The sequence below is a fragment of the Amblyomma americanum genome, chromosome 1 (genome assembly GCF_052857255.1).
Source record: "Amblyomma americanum isolate KBUSLIRL-KWMA chromosome 1, ASM5285725v1, whole genome shotgun sequence".
In the NCBI taxonomy this organism is placed as follows: domain Eukaryota; kingdom Metazoa; phylum Arthropoda; class Arachnida; order Ixodida; family Ixodidae; genus Amblyomma; species Amblyomma americanum.
In genome coordinates, this window is record NC_135497.1 from 224,438,779 (window position 1) to 224,456,443 (window position 17,665).

General features: G+C 45.1%; 1 protein-coding gene across 1 annotated transcript; it reads left to right on the forward strand.

Moving 5' to 3' along the window:
- Positions 1-345: 345 nt before the first annotated feature.
- Positions 346-16,512, forward strand: LOC144095397 (chromosome-associated kinesin KIF4A-like). The gene is made up of 9 exons (XM_077629153.1): positions 346-514; positions 1,371-1,460; positions 1,900-2,158; positions 3,279-3,389; positions 9,656-9,831; positions 12,848-13,063; positions 14,637-14,780; positions 15,450-15,539; positions 16,303-16,512. Exons 1-9 carry the CDS (start codon positions 389-391, stop codon positions 16,360-16,362), a joined length of 1,272 nt encoding a protein of 423 aa, XP_077485279.1. The 5' UTR covers positions 346-388; the 3' UTR covers positions 16,363-16,512.
- Positions 16,513-17,665: the final 1,153 nt, after the last annotated feature.

Below are 17,665 nucleotides of genomic sequence, written 5' to 3' on the forward strand. Positions count from 1 at the left end.
CATCCGTGGCCGCAAACACATGACCTTCCAATGTTACATGCAATGCTTTACCACTGAGCTAAAGTGGTGGCGGTCTCAGCTCTTGCTGTCGAATGCATTCATGTTGTGTGCAGCGTAATCTTGAGTATTCACCAGCGTTGCTCCCAACTTTGCAGTGGACGACGTATATCCTGTGTTGTCATTGGCTTCAGTGACTGTTAGCATTTTTTGCTTTTCGCCCATTCTGACAAACCCTTTTTCCCTTTGTCCTTCCTTCATCTAGCTGCATAATATGTAACGAGTTCATGACCATGTAAATGTTTGAAACCGTGACTGCCTGCTCTGTGTTCTAGGATTTAATGTCACCGTGATCTGCTACGGGCAGACGGGTTCCGGTAAAACCCACACGATGGGAATTCGCTGCTCAAAAAATGCTGACGATGAAGGCATAATCCCCAGGGCAATTGGGGACATCTTCAAGAACATGACAACAACCACAGGGAAGTCTTTTCTTGTGCGTGTGTCGTTCTTGGAGGTGAGTGTGTTTTCTGCAATACATGAACGTTGGAATTTTGTCACATAAGCCATTGCATAGTGAACACAACCAAACTATTTTATGGCAAGAAATTGTTAAAGCTGTTCTGCCTAATGGGCGATTATGGTCTGTTTCTCCTCAAGAGCCAGGCAGAAAAAAAGAACTTGTCTGGAAAAAACTTGGTCCCTGAGCGGTATGTAAACCACTGCCGGCGCAAACATAACAGCTTTGTCTTCCGATGCCTTGGACAATTCGGCTACCGCCACAGTTTGTACCTGCTCTCGCTTTCCAAAATACAAACAATTGTGCGTCGTAAGTGCATTTCAAGAAATTATCTCACATTTTAAAAATGAGACATGAGTGCTGCATGTGCAGGATTTGCTTTAAATGCGAGTCCTCCGGTCACCAGATGCACTAAAGTAGTTGAAAACGATACTAACTGGAGCTTCCTACCCCTGCCTGGGAGCGAAAGCATGAGGAGCAACAAGACTGTGCCATGCACGAAGCCAAGTGCGATTGTGATGGATCGTCATGTCCAAACTTAGCATGGGCATCAATCAAGCCGCAAGCTTAGCCGTTGCAAATTTTTGTTTGGCATCACTTGTTCTTCACTCTAATTTGCATGCATGCTTATCGCTTACTAAGTGCCACCGCATGCTGTATGCACCTTGAGGATCTTTTGCATTCAATGGTTCGCTATAAAATCCCCGTAACCTAGAATTTGAACATTCAAGTGCAGCCTTGCTTCGTGCTGTCACACTGTCCAGAAGTAAATGTAAATGTAGGGTGTTGCATCATGTCTGTAGCATGCAAACTGGCTTCTTATGGATTTTTTGCTGTTGCAAATTTCTTGCAGATATACCAAGAACAAATATTCGACTTGCTCTCAAACAGCAGAGGGAGGGTGCCACTTGCAATTCGGGAAGACAAGACTGGTACAGTAAAGGTGAGATTCCACTCCTATATTCTACATCCCTGCACAAACTGCATAAAAAATAGTATGCAACTTGAATTTTATCTGCAAGGAAAATGTAGTACCTGGCTGAGCAAGCAGTTCATGTTTTAGGGCCCTACATCAGTAAAAAGATGGGGTTTGCTCATTCTGCTACACTCTCTAAGTAATGTGACTGAATTTATGTGCAGTATGCAAAACATACCTTGCTGTGCTTGTTTTGTGGCCTAACCTGTACAATTTTGAACTCTTTATCGCACTTCCGATTTGCTTGGGGCTCCTTATATTTTTTTATTTTTTTTGGGGGGGGGGGGCGAGGAGTGTAGTTCTTTCTCGTTCTGCGTTCGTTCCCATTTGCAGTTTTCACCCTGCTCACGAAGACCTGCTTATGCAACAAGCTCTCTTATTTTTAACTCTACTTTTGTGTGCGCAGGTTCCCAACCTGACACAACACAAAGTGGCGACCGCAGATGAGACACTCAGGCTGGTTGGCATCGGCTCTGCGTCCCGGATCACTGCGGCAACAAATATGAACATCTGCTCCTCGCGGTCGCATGCCATCCTGACACTGACAGTGGAGCAACAAAACGAGAGCGGAGGTGCCACGACGGTGGCAAAAATGAATTTTGTAGATCTCGCTGGTTCCGAACGGGCTGAGAAGACCAAGGCAATTGGCGAGAGGTTCAAGGAAGGTTGGTCACTGATATTTCAATGTTTCAGCGAGTATTTTTCGATGGGCGACTCCGTCGGCAGTACTGAACTGCACGAGCCGCCACAATAGCAATAGGCAAAGTTGTCAAACTGCAGTGACAGATGAAAGGAATTGGCAGAAGCATAGAAAAGACGCATTGCTGTCGCACTGCCTGCAAAGCCAGTGGTTTAAATAAATTTTTTTTTAATGTACTAGCACCTCTGCCCGCAGTGAGAGATTTAAGAAATGTCCACGTGGTCCTTTGGCGTCACAGAAACCCAAAAATATCGCAGAAAAAAGTTCCAGGAGTTGGATTCGAACTCGGGAATCCCTCGTGGGAAGCAAGTACTTAGCCTCATAGGAATGACGAGTGCCGTCTTTCTTGTTGGATAGAGTTGAACATAGTCTGTGCAGTAAGGCAGCAGCAAAACAAAACAAATAAACGTCAAAATATTTAGAATAAAAATAAAAACAACAAAATAAAAGTGAAGAAAAAAAACGCAACAAAAGAAGGATGATGCGGTGTGAACAAGGAGGTGGTGGCAATGGCTAAGCAGTAGTTAAAAGCAAATAAATGAAAGTGTTTGCAATGGCCAACGAAAGGTGTTTGCAAATGGCTAAGCAGTCGTTAGTGTGGTCAACTGCTTGCTAACACATTCAAACCTTGCACTCAGAAGCGCATGATCTTTTTCATTGATGTTTTTTACGCACCTTTTACTCTGCCATGTCATCTCTGAGAGCTTTAGTTTTCGTACTTTCTGCAGTTTTCTCGGTGTGTGTTCAAGGCCAGCAGTCATATGTTACATGATGCATGGAGAGAAATGTATCGTTTTGCTACGTGCCTTACTGCATATCTCGCTCAAGTGGTCTGGAGGACGCCTGGCCCACGTTGCTTTTGTTGTAGAAGGCCGGCATCTCCTCATAACTCGTATCTTGTACACACTGCGAATAGCATTTTTATTGCTTGATTTTGCCAGACCTAGCGCTTGTGATAATCATTTCCGTCCTGTTCTTGGTCATATGTTGCTTTTTTAATCATTTAGTTACCACTGAGCTTGAATTTTTTTAATATTTCTCACCTCCGAAACATGGCTGAGGTTGTACTCCCAATTTGTTTACAGGCATGAAAATAAACCATGGCCTCTTGTCTCTTGGCAATGTCGTGAGCTCTTTGAGCGAACGAAAATTCCACGTTCCGTACCGGAACTCCAAGCTGACCAGATTGCTGCAGGGTGCGTACAGAAATTTTCTGTCTGTGCGGCTCTCTTGGCATTCCTGTTTTGCAGTTTTGCATTTGGAATGTGGCACTTATTGTACGCTCTGCACAGCACAGTGCACAATTTTTATTGTCTTCATAGACATCTAGTTTTGTAGTGTATACAGCCTTCAAGGCATTGGTATCCCTACTACCTCGGTGAGCTGTCCCACGCAGCTTCTGTTTCCGACCCCTGTGTAGCATTTTATGTGGTGCATCAATTACAGCTGGTTATGCACGCACCCAATCAAAAGACAAATTCAGTACTACTTGAACGCATTTCTACACCGGCAGTCAAGTTTATGAAACATAGTAATTGGCAAAAAATTTTGGCTTCATCGTCATCTTTGCACAAAGCGTGGAAAAAAACTTGTGCAGCCTTAATTCTGCAGGTTTGCAAATTGCAGGGAATCATTCAATCTTGAGTAATGTTCCCTTGATGCTAAAGAATTGTATTTTGTGCCAAAATTTCATTCTATAATCTTTTGGTGGTGAGTGTACTTGTACATCATATCTCTATTGCCTTTCTGCAGTTCAAGATAAAATAGTTGCTTTAGGGCATTTCTAGGCATGCAAACTCCTCGGTCGGCAGTGTTATTGAAAAAAAATTGCCTGAGCAAATATCGCAGTAAACATCCCGACCGATATGCTTATGTCTTCGTGCTACAGTTACTATTATGCATTGCTGTCTGTATCAGTTTCGTACCTCTCAAATAATCTGCATGTTTTATGAATCTCTAGCCAAGGCAGTGCAATGACGTATTTTGGAGTAAGTGTCATTAATATTAGTTCATGTATAATCTCATGCAATTCAATGAATTTCTGCGGCCCTGTAATTTATAATGCAAATTTTAGCGGATATTTTGTGCTGGCAGGTTGTCCCGGCTTGCTTAATTCGAAGGCCAGGAGTGATATGTCAGAATGCCCGAGTTCGCAAACTCTAACACCAAAGTGCACTTGGTAAAGCAGCGTTACTCCGCTTATAACTGGGGTGCAGCCCACTCATAGCAGCACGATGCTTAATTTTGCTCTTCAGTGCTTCACATAACATTATGCAGACAGCAGTGGCACTCAGACAATTAGTGCGTGGTATGATGGCTTCACACTGGCCAAAGTGACTTCCTGCAGTTCGCTGGTGCCTGACTCCCGTTTGGTAGTGTTCACTGCTCGAAACTCGCTGATACGAAATACATTGAACACTGGCCGAGCTGGCTGGATGGACCCCACGCAGTCTTCTTGTTTCTACTCTTCAGCTGAAAGCTTCTACGCATGCGCCTAAAAGGTGCGTCGCGCATCGCGCCACTAACCTCGGATATCTGACCTTGACCTGCACTCTTGCATGCACTGAGAAGATTGTACAAAAGTATCGGCGAATGGAGAAAAGCTGTGCCGTTAACCAAGTACAGCCAGATAGACGAGCGACTGTGTTCTGGAAACGTTGAAACTGGCATGGCGGAATCTCAGGCAGCCAGCAGTGATGTGGCAACCATGACGACTCCAAGCAAGCTCTCACTGTGGAGCAGTTAACTGTCAAACGCTGACCTCAGTTCTGTTGAGTGCATTAGTAACGACTGCGAAGTTCTGTAAGCAGTAGTACGTTATGTGCTTGCTTTTTTTGCTTTTTTTGTTATTTTATTAATTCGAATCTCTGGATAATTAACAATTCAACGGGGCACTTTGTTGACCTAAAGGGCGGTGAGGCGAAAGCCCTTAGCGCGGTGTTGCTGCTTGCATCATTGATCTGTGGTTAAGACGTTAATTAAGCACATACTTGTTTTTAAATGCTGGAGGCACTGCAGGATGTTTGCGAGGCATCCGTCGTCCGATTCGACGCCTTTCCGCACTCTCCGGCGTCCTAGACAAGGAGAACTGCATATGCATTGGCATGAAGTAGCGTAGTCATTAGCACGCTCGTCTGCGGACCGGAAGGATGGTGGTTCGAGTCCAATCGTGCGCAAAGGTTTTCTTTTTCTTATCGAGTTGAAGAGCGTAACGAACAGACGAACGGTATGACGACACATCCGTTGTCATGACTTTCAGTTGGCGATTCAAAGGATGGGCAGGATCTCAACCGGGAGTATGAGCCATTGAAGGCTTTCGCCTTAAAACTGTTCGACTTCATCCATTCATGCTCCTTTAGAGTCTATGAGAAAATATAGCCTGTTAATTCGAACTGTAACGGTTTGCGCCACCGGTAACTTGAACTACGCGCCTGGGCGGCCTGGGCGGCCTGGGAACGCATCGAAAAAAGCAGCGCTCCAGTGAGGCTGCATGCCCTCTTTGGAGATGTGAAGAGGGTAAAATTGGTGTGCGAGCTGGGAGGCTGGATAACCGTGGAGGCAGGGCTCTTTCCGTGTTATCGGTAGCATGGTGACGGCAGCTACGCGAGACCTCAGAGATTTGTACCCGGATGTTGCATGCGTTGCTTGTTAACGCCAATCTCGAAGGCTTCAGTAGCTTGCTGGGTTAACTTTTGTTGTTGAGCGATGAATGGCGTGACCAGCGGCGGGATGCTATGGTGACTCGATGTAGTGCAATGCCATACAGGGTGGAGACACCGCCTCCGTGACCGCCATTTTGGGGCAAGCGCAGAAAACGCCGGGCAATGATACGGTGGTTGGTATTCGTGTTCAGCATACACTTGCGTAAGCAGGCACAGATGTATAAAATTTTTGCACATATACTCGCAATTCGGATCTTTCTGCTCACAGACATAAAGAGAAATGTATTAGCAAGTACTTGCATGCATAGCTATAGCTCCCGTAGAAAATTACTATTGTGCAGCTAGGTCAGCATATACACTTACGCCGTCTCGGATGCTAAATTCGTGATGGAACCGCGCAAAACGCCGGGACAGGAGACAAACGCTTTGTCTCCTGTCCCTATGTTTTGCGCTGTTCCGTCACAAATTATTAGCCAACATGCCCAAGCTGCTGCCCTGTCGGATGCTCAAAGTGGTTATTTTTAATATACAGTGACTGCTTTATAATGCAATGCATTGCGGAAGTGCCTGGCATGAATGAATTTATGCGGTGCATAACATGAATTAGGCTTCGATTGCTTCTCTTGCTACACGTCAGCTAATTTACGTTTTAGTCAGGCGCGTATATCGAAACTGCTTTGCATCGCAGTAGTCTATGGTAAGTCATTGATAATACAGTTGAGCCGTGATAAGTAGGCTAATATCCGACATGTGTCGCAGGCTAATGAACACATTTTATTGCAGAACAGTTCTCAGGAAACTTTTTGAAGCTGTCTCTGGCTGCACGCCTAGGAGGAGGGATTTCCTGCACTGATTATTTAATGTTGGTCCCGACTACGGCTTTCCTGCCATACAACTTTAATTCGGGTGTCATATGGCCAAATATAACATCACTACAGTTTAGCTTATTCTCGGACGGGTACTTGCGTACTTGACAGGGGCCTCATGAGGTGTCACTACATGGCAAAGAAAAAGCTGCATTCGGAATGAAATTTCGTGCTGCGCAGGTAGCTTGCTTCCTCGCTATCGCTTTCGCAAGGAGACGCCGCTGCACCAGTTAACGACAGAAGTTTCGTCGTCACTATTCGAACTGCAAGCAATATACTATAAACAAATTTATCCGCGAGGACCTAACTTTTGTGCTTTTTTCGAATCACAATAACCTCCCAAAAATTGTTTCCGCAAATAATTTGAGAAAAAGTAGCTCTAAGGGGCCTCTCACCTGTGATTTGCGCAATTTAGTACTCGCTAAAATACCAGGTGCTAAATTCCAGGACGGCTGACTTACAGGACGGTTTTTTGCAAACAAAAATCGTTATTCTGATCATAGAGAATTTTTGCGGCGCAAAAGCATCTGCGTCCAAAGAGCGCCATGGCACAAAGTATTTGTTGTTTCCTCAAGGCGGGGACAAAGAACCATTTCCCAAGCATTTCACCCGGAGTAACCCGAGCACCAGGCTTTAGCAGGGTGAAATGCTTGAGAAATGGGCCTTGTTCGCAGACTGAGCTCTCATTTCATACTTTGCCCACAAACGGAGTTAGTGCTAGGGGAGATGCATCTGTCGCCCTCCAATGCATTTTTTTCTGAAAAGGAAAGAGGGGAATGTCCCTTAATATGCGTGAACCTGAAGCCCGTCGGTTGCCACCAGCTTTCAAGATCGAGTGTAAAGGGCAGTTGTCTAAAGGGTACAATGGTGCATTACTTTGACAATTACCAGGCTCTATACTTGCTTCATTTGTCCGCGCACCGCGGCTCTGAACACAAAAGGGGAGAGCGCTAGTCACTACAGATCGCTGTGATGCACTCTTCGAATGATACTAAAGTCATGGGTCACTCATTGTGAGTGACGCTAAAGATTGTCATGTGTCAGGGATATAACAGACACAATTGTCCATATATATTACCTCGTCAGCCATCACACACCCATGAGTTCAATTGTCCCCTCGAAAACACGCGCGCTTCTCCAGATGCCAAAGAATTCGATGCAATGCTTTTGATATTCACGTTTCTAACCATGTTTCGAGTCACTTCAACGATGAAGAAGGTATACCAAAATGTCCGGTAACCACAGTGCGAGATTGGTGAACAAGATAAAAAATTATTCAAAACTCGAAAAGATTCACCTTAAAAGAGAATTGGTGAAGCGTTATAAAATAATGTTATTGCTACCGGGAGCGCATAATTCCGTACTACATGTAGAAAAGCAGCACCGGTACTGTGGCCTTAGCGGCCATCCTAAGCAGTGTGTCACGGCGTAATGCTTTAAAATTGTCGTCTGTTTGCGATAATTAATGCGCCAAAATGCTTCAAGAGAAATTGAAACCAAGTGTGATGTCGACGCAATAGTGTGTTATCAAATTAGGATGTGGCCAAAAACCAGGCTTATAGGTTTGGCAGTTTGCTACTTCGGGTCAGAAGGCTGGAAAATCAGGCAGCGTACGTGCAGCCACACTGAGGATTTTTGCGTTTCGTCCTAAACAGTCGTTCAACGGCCGCGACTCTCAAGTGTGAATCAGCAAGTCGCTGAGGTTGTGCTATTGTTTTGGTAGAAAAGCGGCAGTCTCGTGACGGTCACACGTTGATCGATTTTCCAGCCTTGTGATGGTCACACACTCCCTTTGCGCCTCCGGTGCGCCCTCCGCTGCACAAGCTGGAGCACACCGAATGCTGCCTTCCTATGCTTAAGTTTTGAAGGGGAAAAAAAGAGGCCTTCAGATAGTTCGAGCTTGAGAAGAGAATGTGATGGTCATTGCCTTCCAGGGAAAAAAAAGCAAAAGGTGATGACTGAATATTTAAGAACAATGAAATAGGGTACTGTCGCTAACCGACTGCTTCCCGATCACAGTGTTCCGCATATTCTGTTCACTTTCGTTAGTTCGAGCTTTAGTTAATTCGTACTGGGTTGGCGTCCCTGCAGAATTCCAATTAATGAGCTTTTATGTAGTTTGGAAACCTGCTTAAGCGGTTAACGGCCCTTAGATGAGCTCACTTGGTTCCTCGCAAAAAGCTGGTATAGTTTGGCTTCTGACGAACCTGTTTTGTCGAGTATATTTTGCAGCTTTTAGCAGGTTTTTTGACTGAGCACATAAAACAGTTTCGTAGTCATCACAGGATGTAACAGATGGTTGTACGTGTTCTGAGAATTGCCTATACATGTCAAAATTGTGACTCACCGCATAAGAACTAGTGTGATGCGAGCTGTGGAATGGTGGGAAGATTTTGCGATCCTGGCACACCATGTGTGCAGTCCTATGCTTTGAGCACTAGCGCAAAACTGGGATTGATGTGCGGAAAGTTATATTTTTATCATTCTGGCATGAATGATTACCTTGTGTGTTTTCGTTGAAGTTTTAGGGACCGTTCTAAAATATTCAAATTATTTTGACTTACTCACAAGGTGGTTTGGCGTTGGTGATATGACCAATAAGCTTGTTTTACTATGGTTACGCAGTACCTGTCTTGCTTTCCAAGCTTATAGAGGCATGGTTTTCAGCTTATAGAGCCCTGAAATTTGAGAACCGTTATTCCGACTTTTCTTGTGTGAAGTATTAGCCATTTAATGTTTAATTTGAATATTCTTCAAGGTCCGACGGGTTTTTTAATTGGTCAAAGATCTATTGTGTTTAGTATGCTCGTGGTCTGTGCAGTTTATCTTCGGCATACGACACTACATTTTGTTTGCATGAACTTTCTTAAAAATCTGTCACTCCCTAGCATTTGATTTCCTCCCCATTCTTATTTATTTACTTTTTTTCCTCAGATTCGCTGGGAGGTAGCAGCCACACTGTAATGATTGCCTGCATTAGTCCGGCAAGCGGCAACCGTGAGGACACGCTGGACACATTGCGCTACGCAGACCGCGCTAGGAAGATCAAGAACAAGCCAACGGCGAACATCGATCCAACGCAGGCAGAGATCGCGAACCTTCGCCAGAAGGTGGGCTTCTCTTTGCAATGCAACCTTAAGGTCACCGTACAGCAAACAGCATTCGTGGTACTTGGATGGTATTGCATCGATGGCCACTCAGTACCTTAAGCAATTATCATATTTATCGGGACGTAACGAGAGTTTTTTTCCTTTGTGCGTCGGTTTGGGAACGCATCTTGCGTTATATCCCAAACCAAGGTGCGAACATAGTGTTTTTTTTTTGTTTTCGGCTACTTCGACGATAGCTACAGCGAGCTTCACCACTTGACTCGCGAGCTGCTAGAAGACTACTTTTCGGCAACCTTGGGCTGTCTCTCGGTGTGCATGGGCAAAGGCGAGGGTGGCGCGGGCCGATGAGAAAGAGAAGACACTGGAAGAGATGAGTGAGGTAGAGAAAAGAAAGAACGGAGAAAAGAAAGAATGGGCACTGGGAGCAGGCCGCACGAAGCGTGAAGCAGCGGTGGCACTGCAGCAATGGCGGCTGCTACTCTACGGGAGTCTGCATGCATCAACGTGTCGAAGGCTGTGCTGCACTCTTTGGCTTCGCATGCATTACACCATGATATGTCGTTTTGCCAATAATATTAACGCACCTGTTGCTTTCATATTTTTGTGTGCCGTCTCCATTTTTGCAGAGCCCTCGGCTGTAGCTGGCTTGAACAGGCTGTGGTCGTGTTATACAGTTAAGCCTGGATTTAACGAAGTTGATGCAATCAGCAGTTTACTTTGTGACACTGTAATTTCGCTGGATAGAAATTCGTATTTAGCGTGCCAACAATCCTTCAGAGCATGTTGCAGATTCCTCTCGGAGGAAAACGTCACTTGCAGTGAATACGGTCCTTTCCTTTTGTCTTCCTTCGCCGTCAAGAACAGGTTTACCCGTCACTCGTATGCCCGCTAGGATTGCATGTGCTCATGTTGTGAGCTCGCGAGCCACCTCAGCATGTCTACCACGCTGAGCATTTGGCCGATGACGAGGATCGCTATACTGTCTTGTGTTTCACTTTGCTGTCGTCATCCTCATGTGATTGCCCGAGCACTGCCGACTCGACACATTCCGGCGCCACCATGCCAGCTCACCCCAATCCCACCTTTTCTTTGGCGTACTTTATTTTGGGACCTATGCTATAATTAATTCTAGCAGACTTCCACTATAAAGGCAGTCATTATTAATTTAATTTGTTTGGTTTTTAGCGGTCACGCATGTGCATGCTATTTTATGCATGCATGTTATGTAAGAAAGGACAGATTTGAAAATTTGGGAGGTTTCTCGTAGAAAGCCAAATATTCAAGATTGAGAGTGCCTGCCTTAAAGAATTCAAAATATTACCTTGCAATTACTCAAAGTGTGCTCTCAATTACTCAAAGTGTGCAATTACTCAAAGTGTCCCCTTGTGGCGCGGTTCGGGTGTCCACTGAGATATGTGAGACCGTTGCTGTGCCATTTCCTATCCTGAAAGACAAATAAATTTTAAATTACTACTACTCACTTCATATTGTCTTCAAAGAATATTCGTACAAGCGTAATTGTAACGACCTCGCAAAGGGCTCAGCCACCTAGCAGTGTACCTAGGGCTTGGACATTTCGGTTTAAGCCGAACTAAAACGATAAGTGTGCGCCGATGTGAGTTTTTCAAATTCAGTTTCAACCGAATTCTGAATTCTTGGCATGCAAGGCAGAGATAGCTGGCTGTTGAATGAAAGTACGCTGAGTTAAAGCTGAAATTTAGCAAGCCGGAAGCCAGGGGCATGAAGCGACGATAGTGTTGTTGAATAAGCAGCGCAGCTGTGTGACTTGAGGTATTGCTCTGCTAGTTGACGCGCCTGTGGTAACGGGGAAGCAGCAACTCCTCACCATCTGCAAGCTAAGCTCTGTTCCTTCACTATCATCACCTGCTTAGAGCAGCTAGTAAGTTAGGCAGGTTAATCAACTGCATGCAGGACACTGACACGGAACCGTGCATGGGCGTCACGAAAAGGTAGGTTCTGGCTACCACGAAAAATTAGGTGGCAGTTCCATCCCTGCCATCAACACAGAGACCACGTGATGCCCTTCCCTTGCGCTCAGCCCAGCGCGACAACCCAGTATTGATAAGTCAACCTAGACCTTAGCGGTAAATTTCAACTTTCGTTTTCGTCTTGCCGTTATCTTGTATAACTTGACTTACTCTTTTAATGAAGGCAGCAATTTCTTGTACAAGCACAGCTTGAATTAATAATGTTTGCACTCTGATTGCTGGTAAATAATATGTTCGTGATTACAAAAACACAGGCAGACTTCAATTGGCCATTGACTACATAGTATTGCCGCATAATATTACCGGGAAAAGTCAATATTTCATTCCTCAAAATATTATTCGGCGAAAAAACTGAGACCTCGGTTCTGATATAACTACCGATAAAAGTTCGCCAAATTTTCAAAAATAAATACCTAAAAGTCCAACCCCTTAGTATACACGTATAAAATATGACCAGTAATATAACGAAAGGGGGAAGTTTTACGCTGTAAAAATGATCGACAGATGTACATTTGTTTTTCACTTGAGCCAGGGGATCTTCAGTACATTGTAATATCCCATTAAAAATCCGCTAGACGGCACACGCATGCTTCAAGAAATGATGGCGCCACGTCAATCATTTGATGTACTAAGGCATATACTATGCACTTGTTAGCGTAGCGGAGAAAAAGCATCACTTGGATTGGCCACGTGGAAAGCACGCAAACAGAACTTTATTTATTCTCATAATAATGGAGGAAGAAAGGGAGTCGAATCTTCCGTACTAGAATATCGGGCATTGCAGGATTCCCAAACCAGGTGATATGAGATTGGAAGGTATTGTGGACTGACCTGTGAGTATAGATTACTTCTTGAGTTTCGCAGAACACTGAGGGTGTCCCCCTCAGTGTTCTCACGTGTATTCGCAGTAGTTGGCTATTGTGGCTGAAAATTTTTGAGTGTCCCTGAGTCACTTACCCTGTGCGAATTGGTTCAACATGCGTTTGCTCGCTCACAATGTTTTGCAGCTCCAGGAGGCTGAGGCTGCACTGATGAGGTGCACAACTCATGAGGTGCAGAACCCAATAGCATCGGGTGGAGCGGAGGACGCAGAGCTGCTCAAGGATAAGTTGGAGCTGGCGCTTGCGCACAATGCGCAGCTGGAGACAGAGAACAGGCGCTTGGCCGCCAAACTACAGCAGGCACAGGACCAGGCGAGAAAGCAATCCGAGCAGGTGATCTCTGTAAGTGCCTTGTTACACAGCGGTTACTTAAGTGGGTTCCACGCAGCCCTTGGTTTCCTTCGACTTGCTTTCTGGGTTCCCCGAGCACCTAGATTGGTACGTGCCTCAACCCCCCCCCCCTCTTTCGTTTTATCCACTGCACTTTGGGAGTAATCGTGCTGGTGTTGCTTATAGCAGATTGCTTCGCTCATTTTTAATTGAATTCGTGCATTTTTCTCAGGAACTATGGACCTGCATACTCTTTTCTGCATGCATGTTAAGCATGAAGGGATGTATGCAAAGGCACATGGGATTCTTTGGTGCTTTTTGAAGGTTTTGAGCTCCGGTGAGGCTAAAAACATTGAAAAAGTTGTTGTAGTGTCCTGGCTTTAACTAAACTCGACTATAAAGAAAAATTTGAACGCTAAGGGGATAGAAGGTTTATTTGAATTAATGGGAACATTTTTTAATAGACTTGATATAGGTAGGGGACCAAAGCATCAGTTTGAGTACACTGGCTGGCAGATCAAGCTGATGACTGCCCATTACGCCCAGATTCCATTTATCTGCTGCATTAATGGGTAGGATAGTAAAAACGTTTATCTAGGACTATAATGTTGGTGCACACCTAAAGCAAGGTGGAGGCTGCTTTTTCAGGCTGCAGGGAAATTGGCCATGTTTTTTTTCCTTGAGGGCTGCAAAGGAATTGCATGAGCTTTAGTACTTCCTTCAAAGGCAGTTTATATATGTGTCCATCACATCACGTCGACATTTAATTGTTGAAGAGCCCTTATTTTTATTTTTTTCCTTTAAAGTTTTCCTTTTTTGTTTGACTACTCACAGCTACAAGGCTTCTTTCTTTCAGCAGCTGCTGAAGCAGCAGCAGCTGCTGCCGCTGCTGCTGCTGCTCGGTGGCCTGCACTCTGCACAGCGCAAGCATTTCAAAGCCAAGCTCAATACACTTCCTTAAGAGTGAAAATATCAGCCGCACTCCCCGCACCCCTCTCCCCATTTTTTTGCTAATCATGGGGGCAATTATTACTGTGCGCCTGTTGGCGGGAGGCAATAATTTCATGGCAAGATTGGCCTTCTCATGTTATGTGATTGTAACTTGAACAACTACTGCCGCCGTGAAACTGAAACTTGAACATTGTTTCTGTGACACATTCAGCTCAAAGTGCTCAGAAGTAAAACATTACTTTCTAAATGCTTCAACGCCGATTGAACTGGAAAATATTTAGTTTCGCATTGTTTTGAGTAAACATTGCTTTAAACGACGCTCGCTGTATCAGCCATACCTCTGCGAGGAATTCTGACAGTACCATGACGGCACTGCGGGGGTTGGCACAGGCTCTCTTCTGTGCTTTAACCTCTTTCCTCTGGTCTGTACGTACCATGCAGATACTGGTGTTGAATATGTGACTTGGCAGGCTCAAGATTGTTACTTTGCGAGAAAATTTTGCACAGAAACTACTCATCAGTAAGCGCACAAATAAAGACGTAATAACAAGTGGCTGTCTGGGAAATGCAGGTCCCTCATATTACCACTATTTTCCATGTGCATGTTGGTAATGTCTCCTGGTTTTCCCTACAGCCTATGGAAAAGACTGTCAGCAAGCTGGGCGAGGAGCACGCGCCGGCTGAATGCATGTCTCGCATCAAGGAGCTCGAGGCCAAGGTTCAGAGACTCGAGAGGGGCTTTGAGCGGAAGATCCTTGAGGTCAAGAAGGAACTCCAGGTGGAGCTTGGGCGTGCAGTACTTTGTTATATAGCTAGGATAATTCTTACCTGCAAAGCTGCTTATTTCAGCTGCATGTTACGCATTTGCTTCGTAACTTGTAAAAAAGTAGTAACTGGAAAAAGGCGTTGTGTCAGATTAATATGCCATTGCTCAGGAGCACTGCAGACAAGAGTGACATGAATATTTCGCATGCGAATGAGTTGTGGCCAACTTGGTACTTTGTGAATGGGCACAAAGATGACTGCGAATAAATATGTTTTTGGCGCACTGCTAATGCCATTAAATGGGCCCGTCGATGCCCCCCGCGCCAAAGGACACCATTATTGAACACGGTTGTGTGGTGCGGGTGCTACTCGAACGTGTAATATGCACAAGCAGACTTCACGAATTGTGAATTTGGTCCATTGTGCAATTATATTCTGCAAAAGCAGGTTACACCAGCAGCACTATTGCATTGTGCTGTATACCACCGATGCTGCTTCGTCAACATTTGCCAGAGGGAAAAGCTATTTCTGGATTCTTATCTAGCGTCATGCCAAGAATTAGAAGTTCGTTCTTTTGCTTCGCAGGGTACTTTGCTTTGTGATGTCTACATTTACTATAACAGTGCCCCACATTGCACATACACAAACCTGTTCTAATACCTTCTGTGTATGTGCGCTGCAGGAGCTGTCCTTGTTCAAGCACTCGGCCAACTCAACGACTGAGTCTCACCAAGACATTTGTGCCTCACTGGTGGAGGGGCTGGAGGGCCAGGTATTTTTTTCTTGTCAGTCACTTGTACCCGCCGCGGTGGCTCAGTGGTTAGGCTGCTCGTCTACTGAGCCGGAGTACCCGGCTTCGAACCCGACCGCGGCGGCCGCATTTCGATGGAGGCGAAACGCAAAAGGCGCCCGTGTGCTGTGCGATGTCAGCGCACGTTAAAGATCCACAGGTGCTCCACATTATTCCGGATACCTACTACGGCACCTCTTTCTTCCTTTCTTCTTTCACTCCCTTCTTTATCCCTTCCCTACGGCGCGGTTCGGGTACCCATCGAGATAAGAGAGACAGTTACTGCGCCGTTTCCTCAAAACCGCTTCTCAATTTTTTTCGCTCATTTGCCGTGCCGAAAAAATAAAACTGGCAACGTTTTTAATTTTAGTGCGATAGCACTACTAGGCAAACTTTCTGATTCCAGGCAGCCGTTCGTACGTCTCTGAAGCCTGCTTTTTGGCAGGCGGTCCACCTACGCACCGGGTTGTGGACATCTTGCCAGGTGTGCACAACTAGGAGGCCTGGGTGAAGGGTACACCTGGGTGAAGGCCTTCATGGTAAATGCTTTCCGGGTAAAGGCCTTTAGGTCAAATGCTTTTGGGATGTAAGGACCTTACGTGCCCATCATAACTAGTGCTACTAAATGATATTCCGCGCTTAGCCATGCTTTATTAAACCGTCTGCTATCTTTTATTCCTGCACACAAGGCCTCAACCAAGACTAATTTGTGTGCATTTTATTTTTCTCCGTGCAACTTCTATAGGCCCAGGAGATATACAAGCTCCAAAACGCCCAAGATGAGCCCAAGAAGAAGACTGAATAAGTGAAGACTCTGGAGGAGGACATACCGCCACACTCGTGACTGTGCAGTCAGTTTGTCTTCTCAGCTGACTTTGTGAAGGCTGAAGTGGTGTGGCAAAGAAATGCCGACCTTAGCACTCACTAGTGTAGAAAAAGCCAGCCAGCAGTCTTATCACCCTGTGATTTCTTTAACGTTCTGAAAATACACATCATCTTTATTACATTTTCTTTGCTAAGTGCTCTTCATTATTTGACAGCTCTGCGATACTGTAGTGATTAGAAGCATGCCCATAGTGCCATTGGGAGAACTAGGAGTTGCAGCCCTTTTAACCAAGGACAGTGTAAACTTGTTATTTCCAGCTTGCTAAATTCTGACTTCTGCATTAATTATACCTCTGTCACACGGGCAGTTTCGATCCTCATTGAGTCAATGCCCATCAAATCCAATGGAGATCAGAGGTTGTCACGTGGCCACTTTCAAGCGCAGTCGAGTCGGATCCTGCTTGGATCCCAAGCGCTCTTGAGGTTTCAAGCATAGTCGAATGCTGGCATTGACATTTTCGCCTGCAATGGTCTAGTAAAACAAAAGAAATTTAATAAAGTAAAAGCATGAACATTAAAGTATAAATTGGTTAAAACTCATGATCGACCATTTTTAGGACACGATTCCTGCTACACAGAAAGGGGATTGTTCGGGCTAGTTGGTGATCTATGAAGAATTTCAGCGCATCACAGCAGTGAACGAGAACAGAGACGAGTTTACACACAAGCACTGACTTCAAGCTGAAGAATAGGAAAGTCGCGCCATATCAGTAAACTTCAACCCGTGTTCTCTCTTTCGTCCTCTTCTTTTGCACTGCTATCCTCAAGATTCTTTATATACTCACTGCACTTGGAAGGCTGTGCTTGCACTGTGACATCACGAGATGGAGGCGGGGGCATACACCAGAAAATAAAAAGAAATGGCCGAACGAGTAAACAGCACCAGGCAGTCCGTAACGCCTACTAAGCTTCCCTCTCGCCTTGGTGAAGCGATGCCGTATTCCCGTTTTCCGAATGCCTGATGAGTCTTTTTTGCAGATGGCATTTTCCCGATGAAAATTACATATTCGAACCTGCATCGATACCAAGACAGTTCTAAGGATGACAAACGAGCATGGTTGAGGAGAAAAATGCTTATTCGATTCCTCGCGTGCTGAATATGGTACTAACCCTACCTCGGATTTCGTTTTTCTAGCCACTGAGGCCTCGCTGCTCCTGAATTTTCATGTCAGTGCTTTTAACAAATGGTACCATGTGCATTATAAAGAGCGAAGGCCACGTTC

Excerpts from the sequence above, each read along its gene's own strand:
- LOC144095397 (XM_077629153.1), top strand. The coding sequence starts at position 389 with ATGGGAATTCGCTGCTCAAAAAATGCTGACGATGAAGGCATAATCCCC. Across the intron at positions 515-1,370 it reads TGCGTGTGTCGTTCTTGGAG|ATATACCAAGAACAAATATT; the intron begins GTGAGTGTGTTT and ends AATTTCTTGCAG. Across the intron at positions 13,064-14,636 it reads AATCCGAGCAGGTGATCTCT|CCTATGGAAAAGACTGTCAG; the intron begins GTAAGTGCCTTG and ends TTTTCCCTACAG.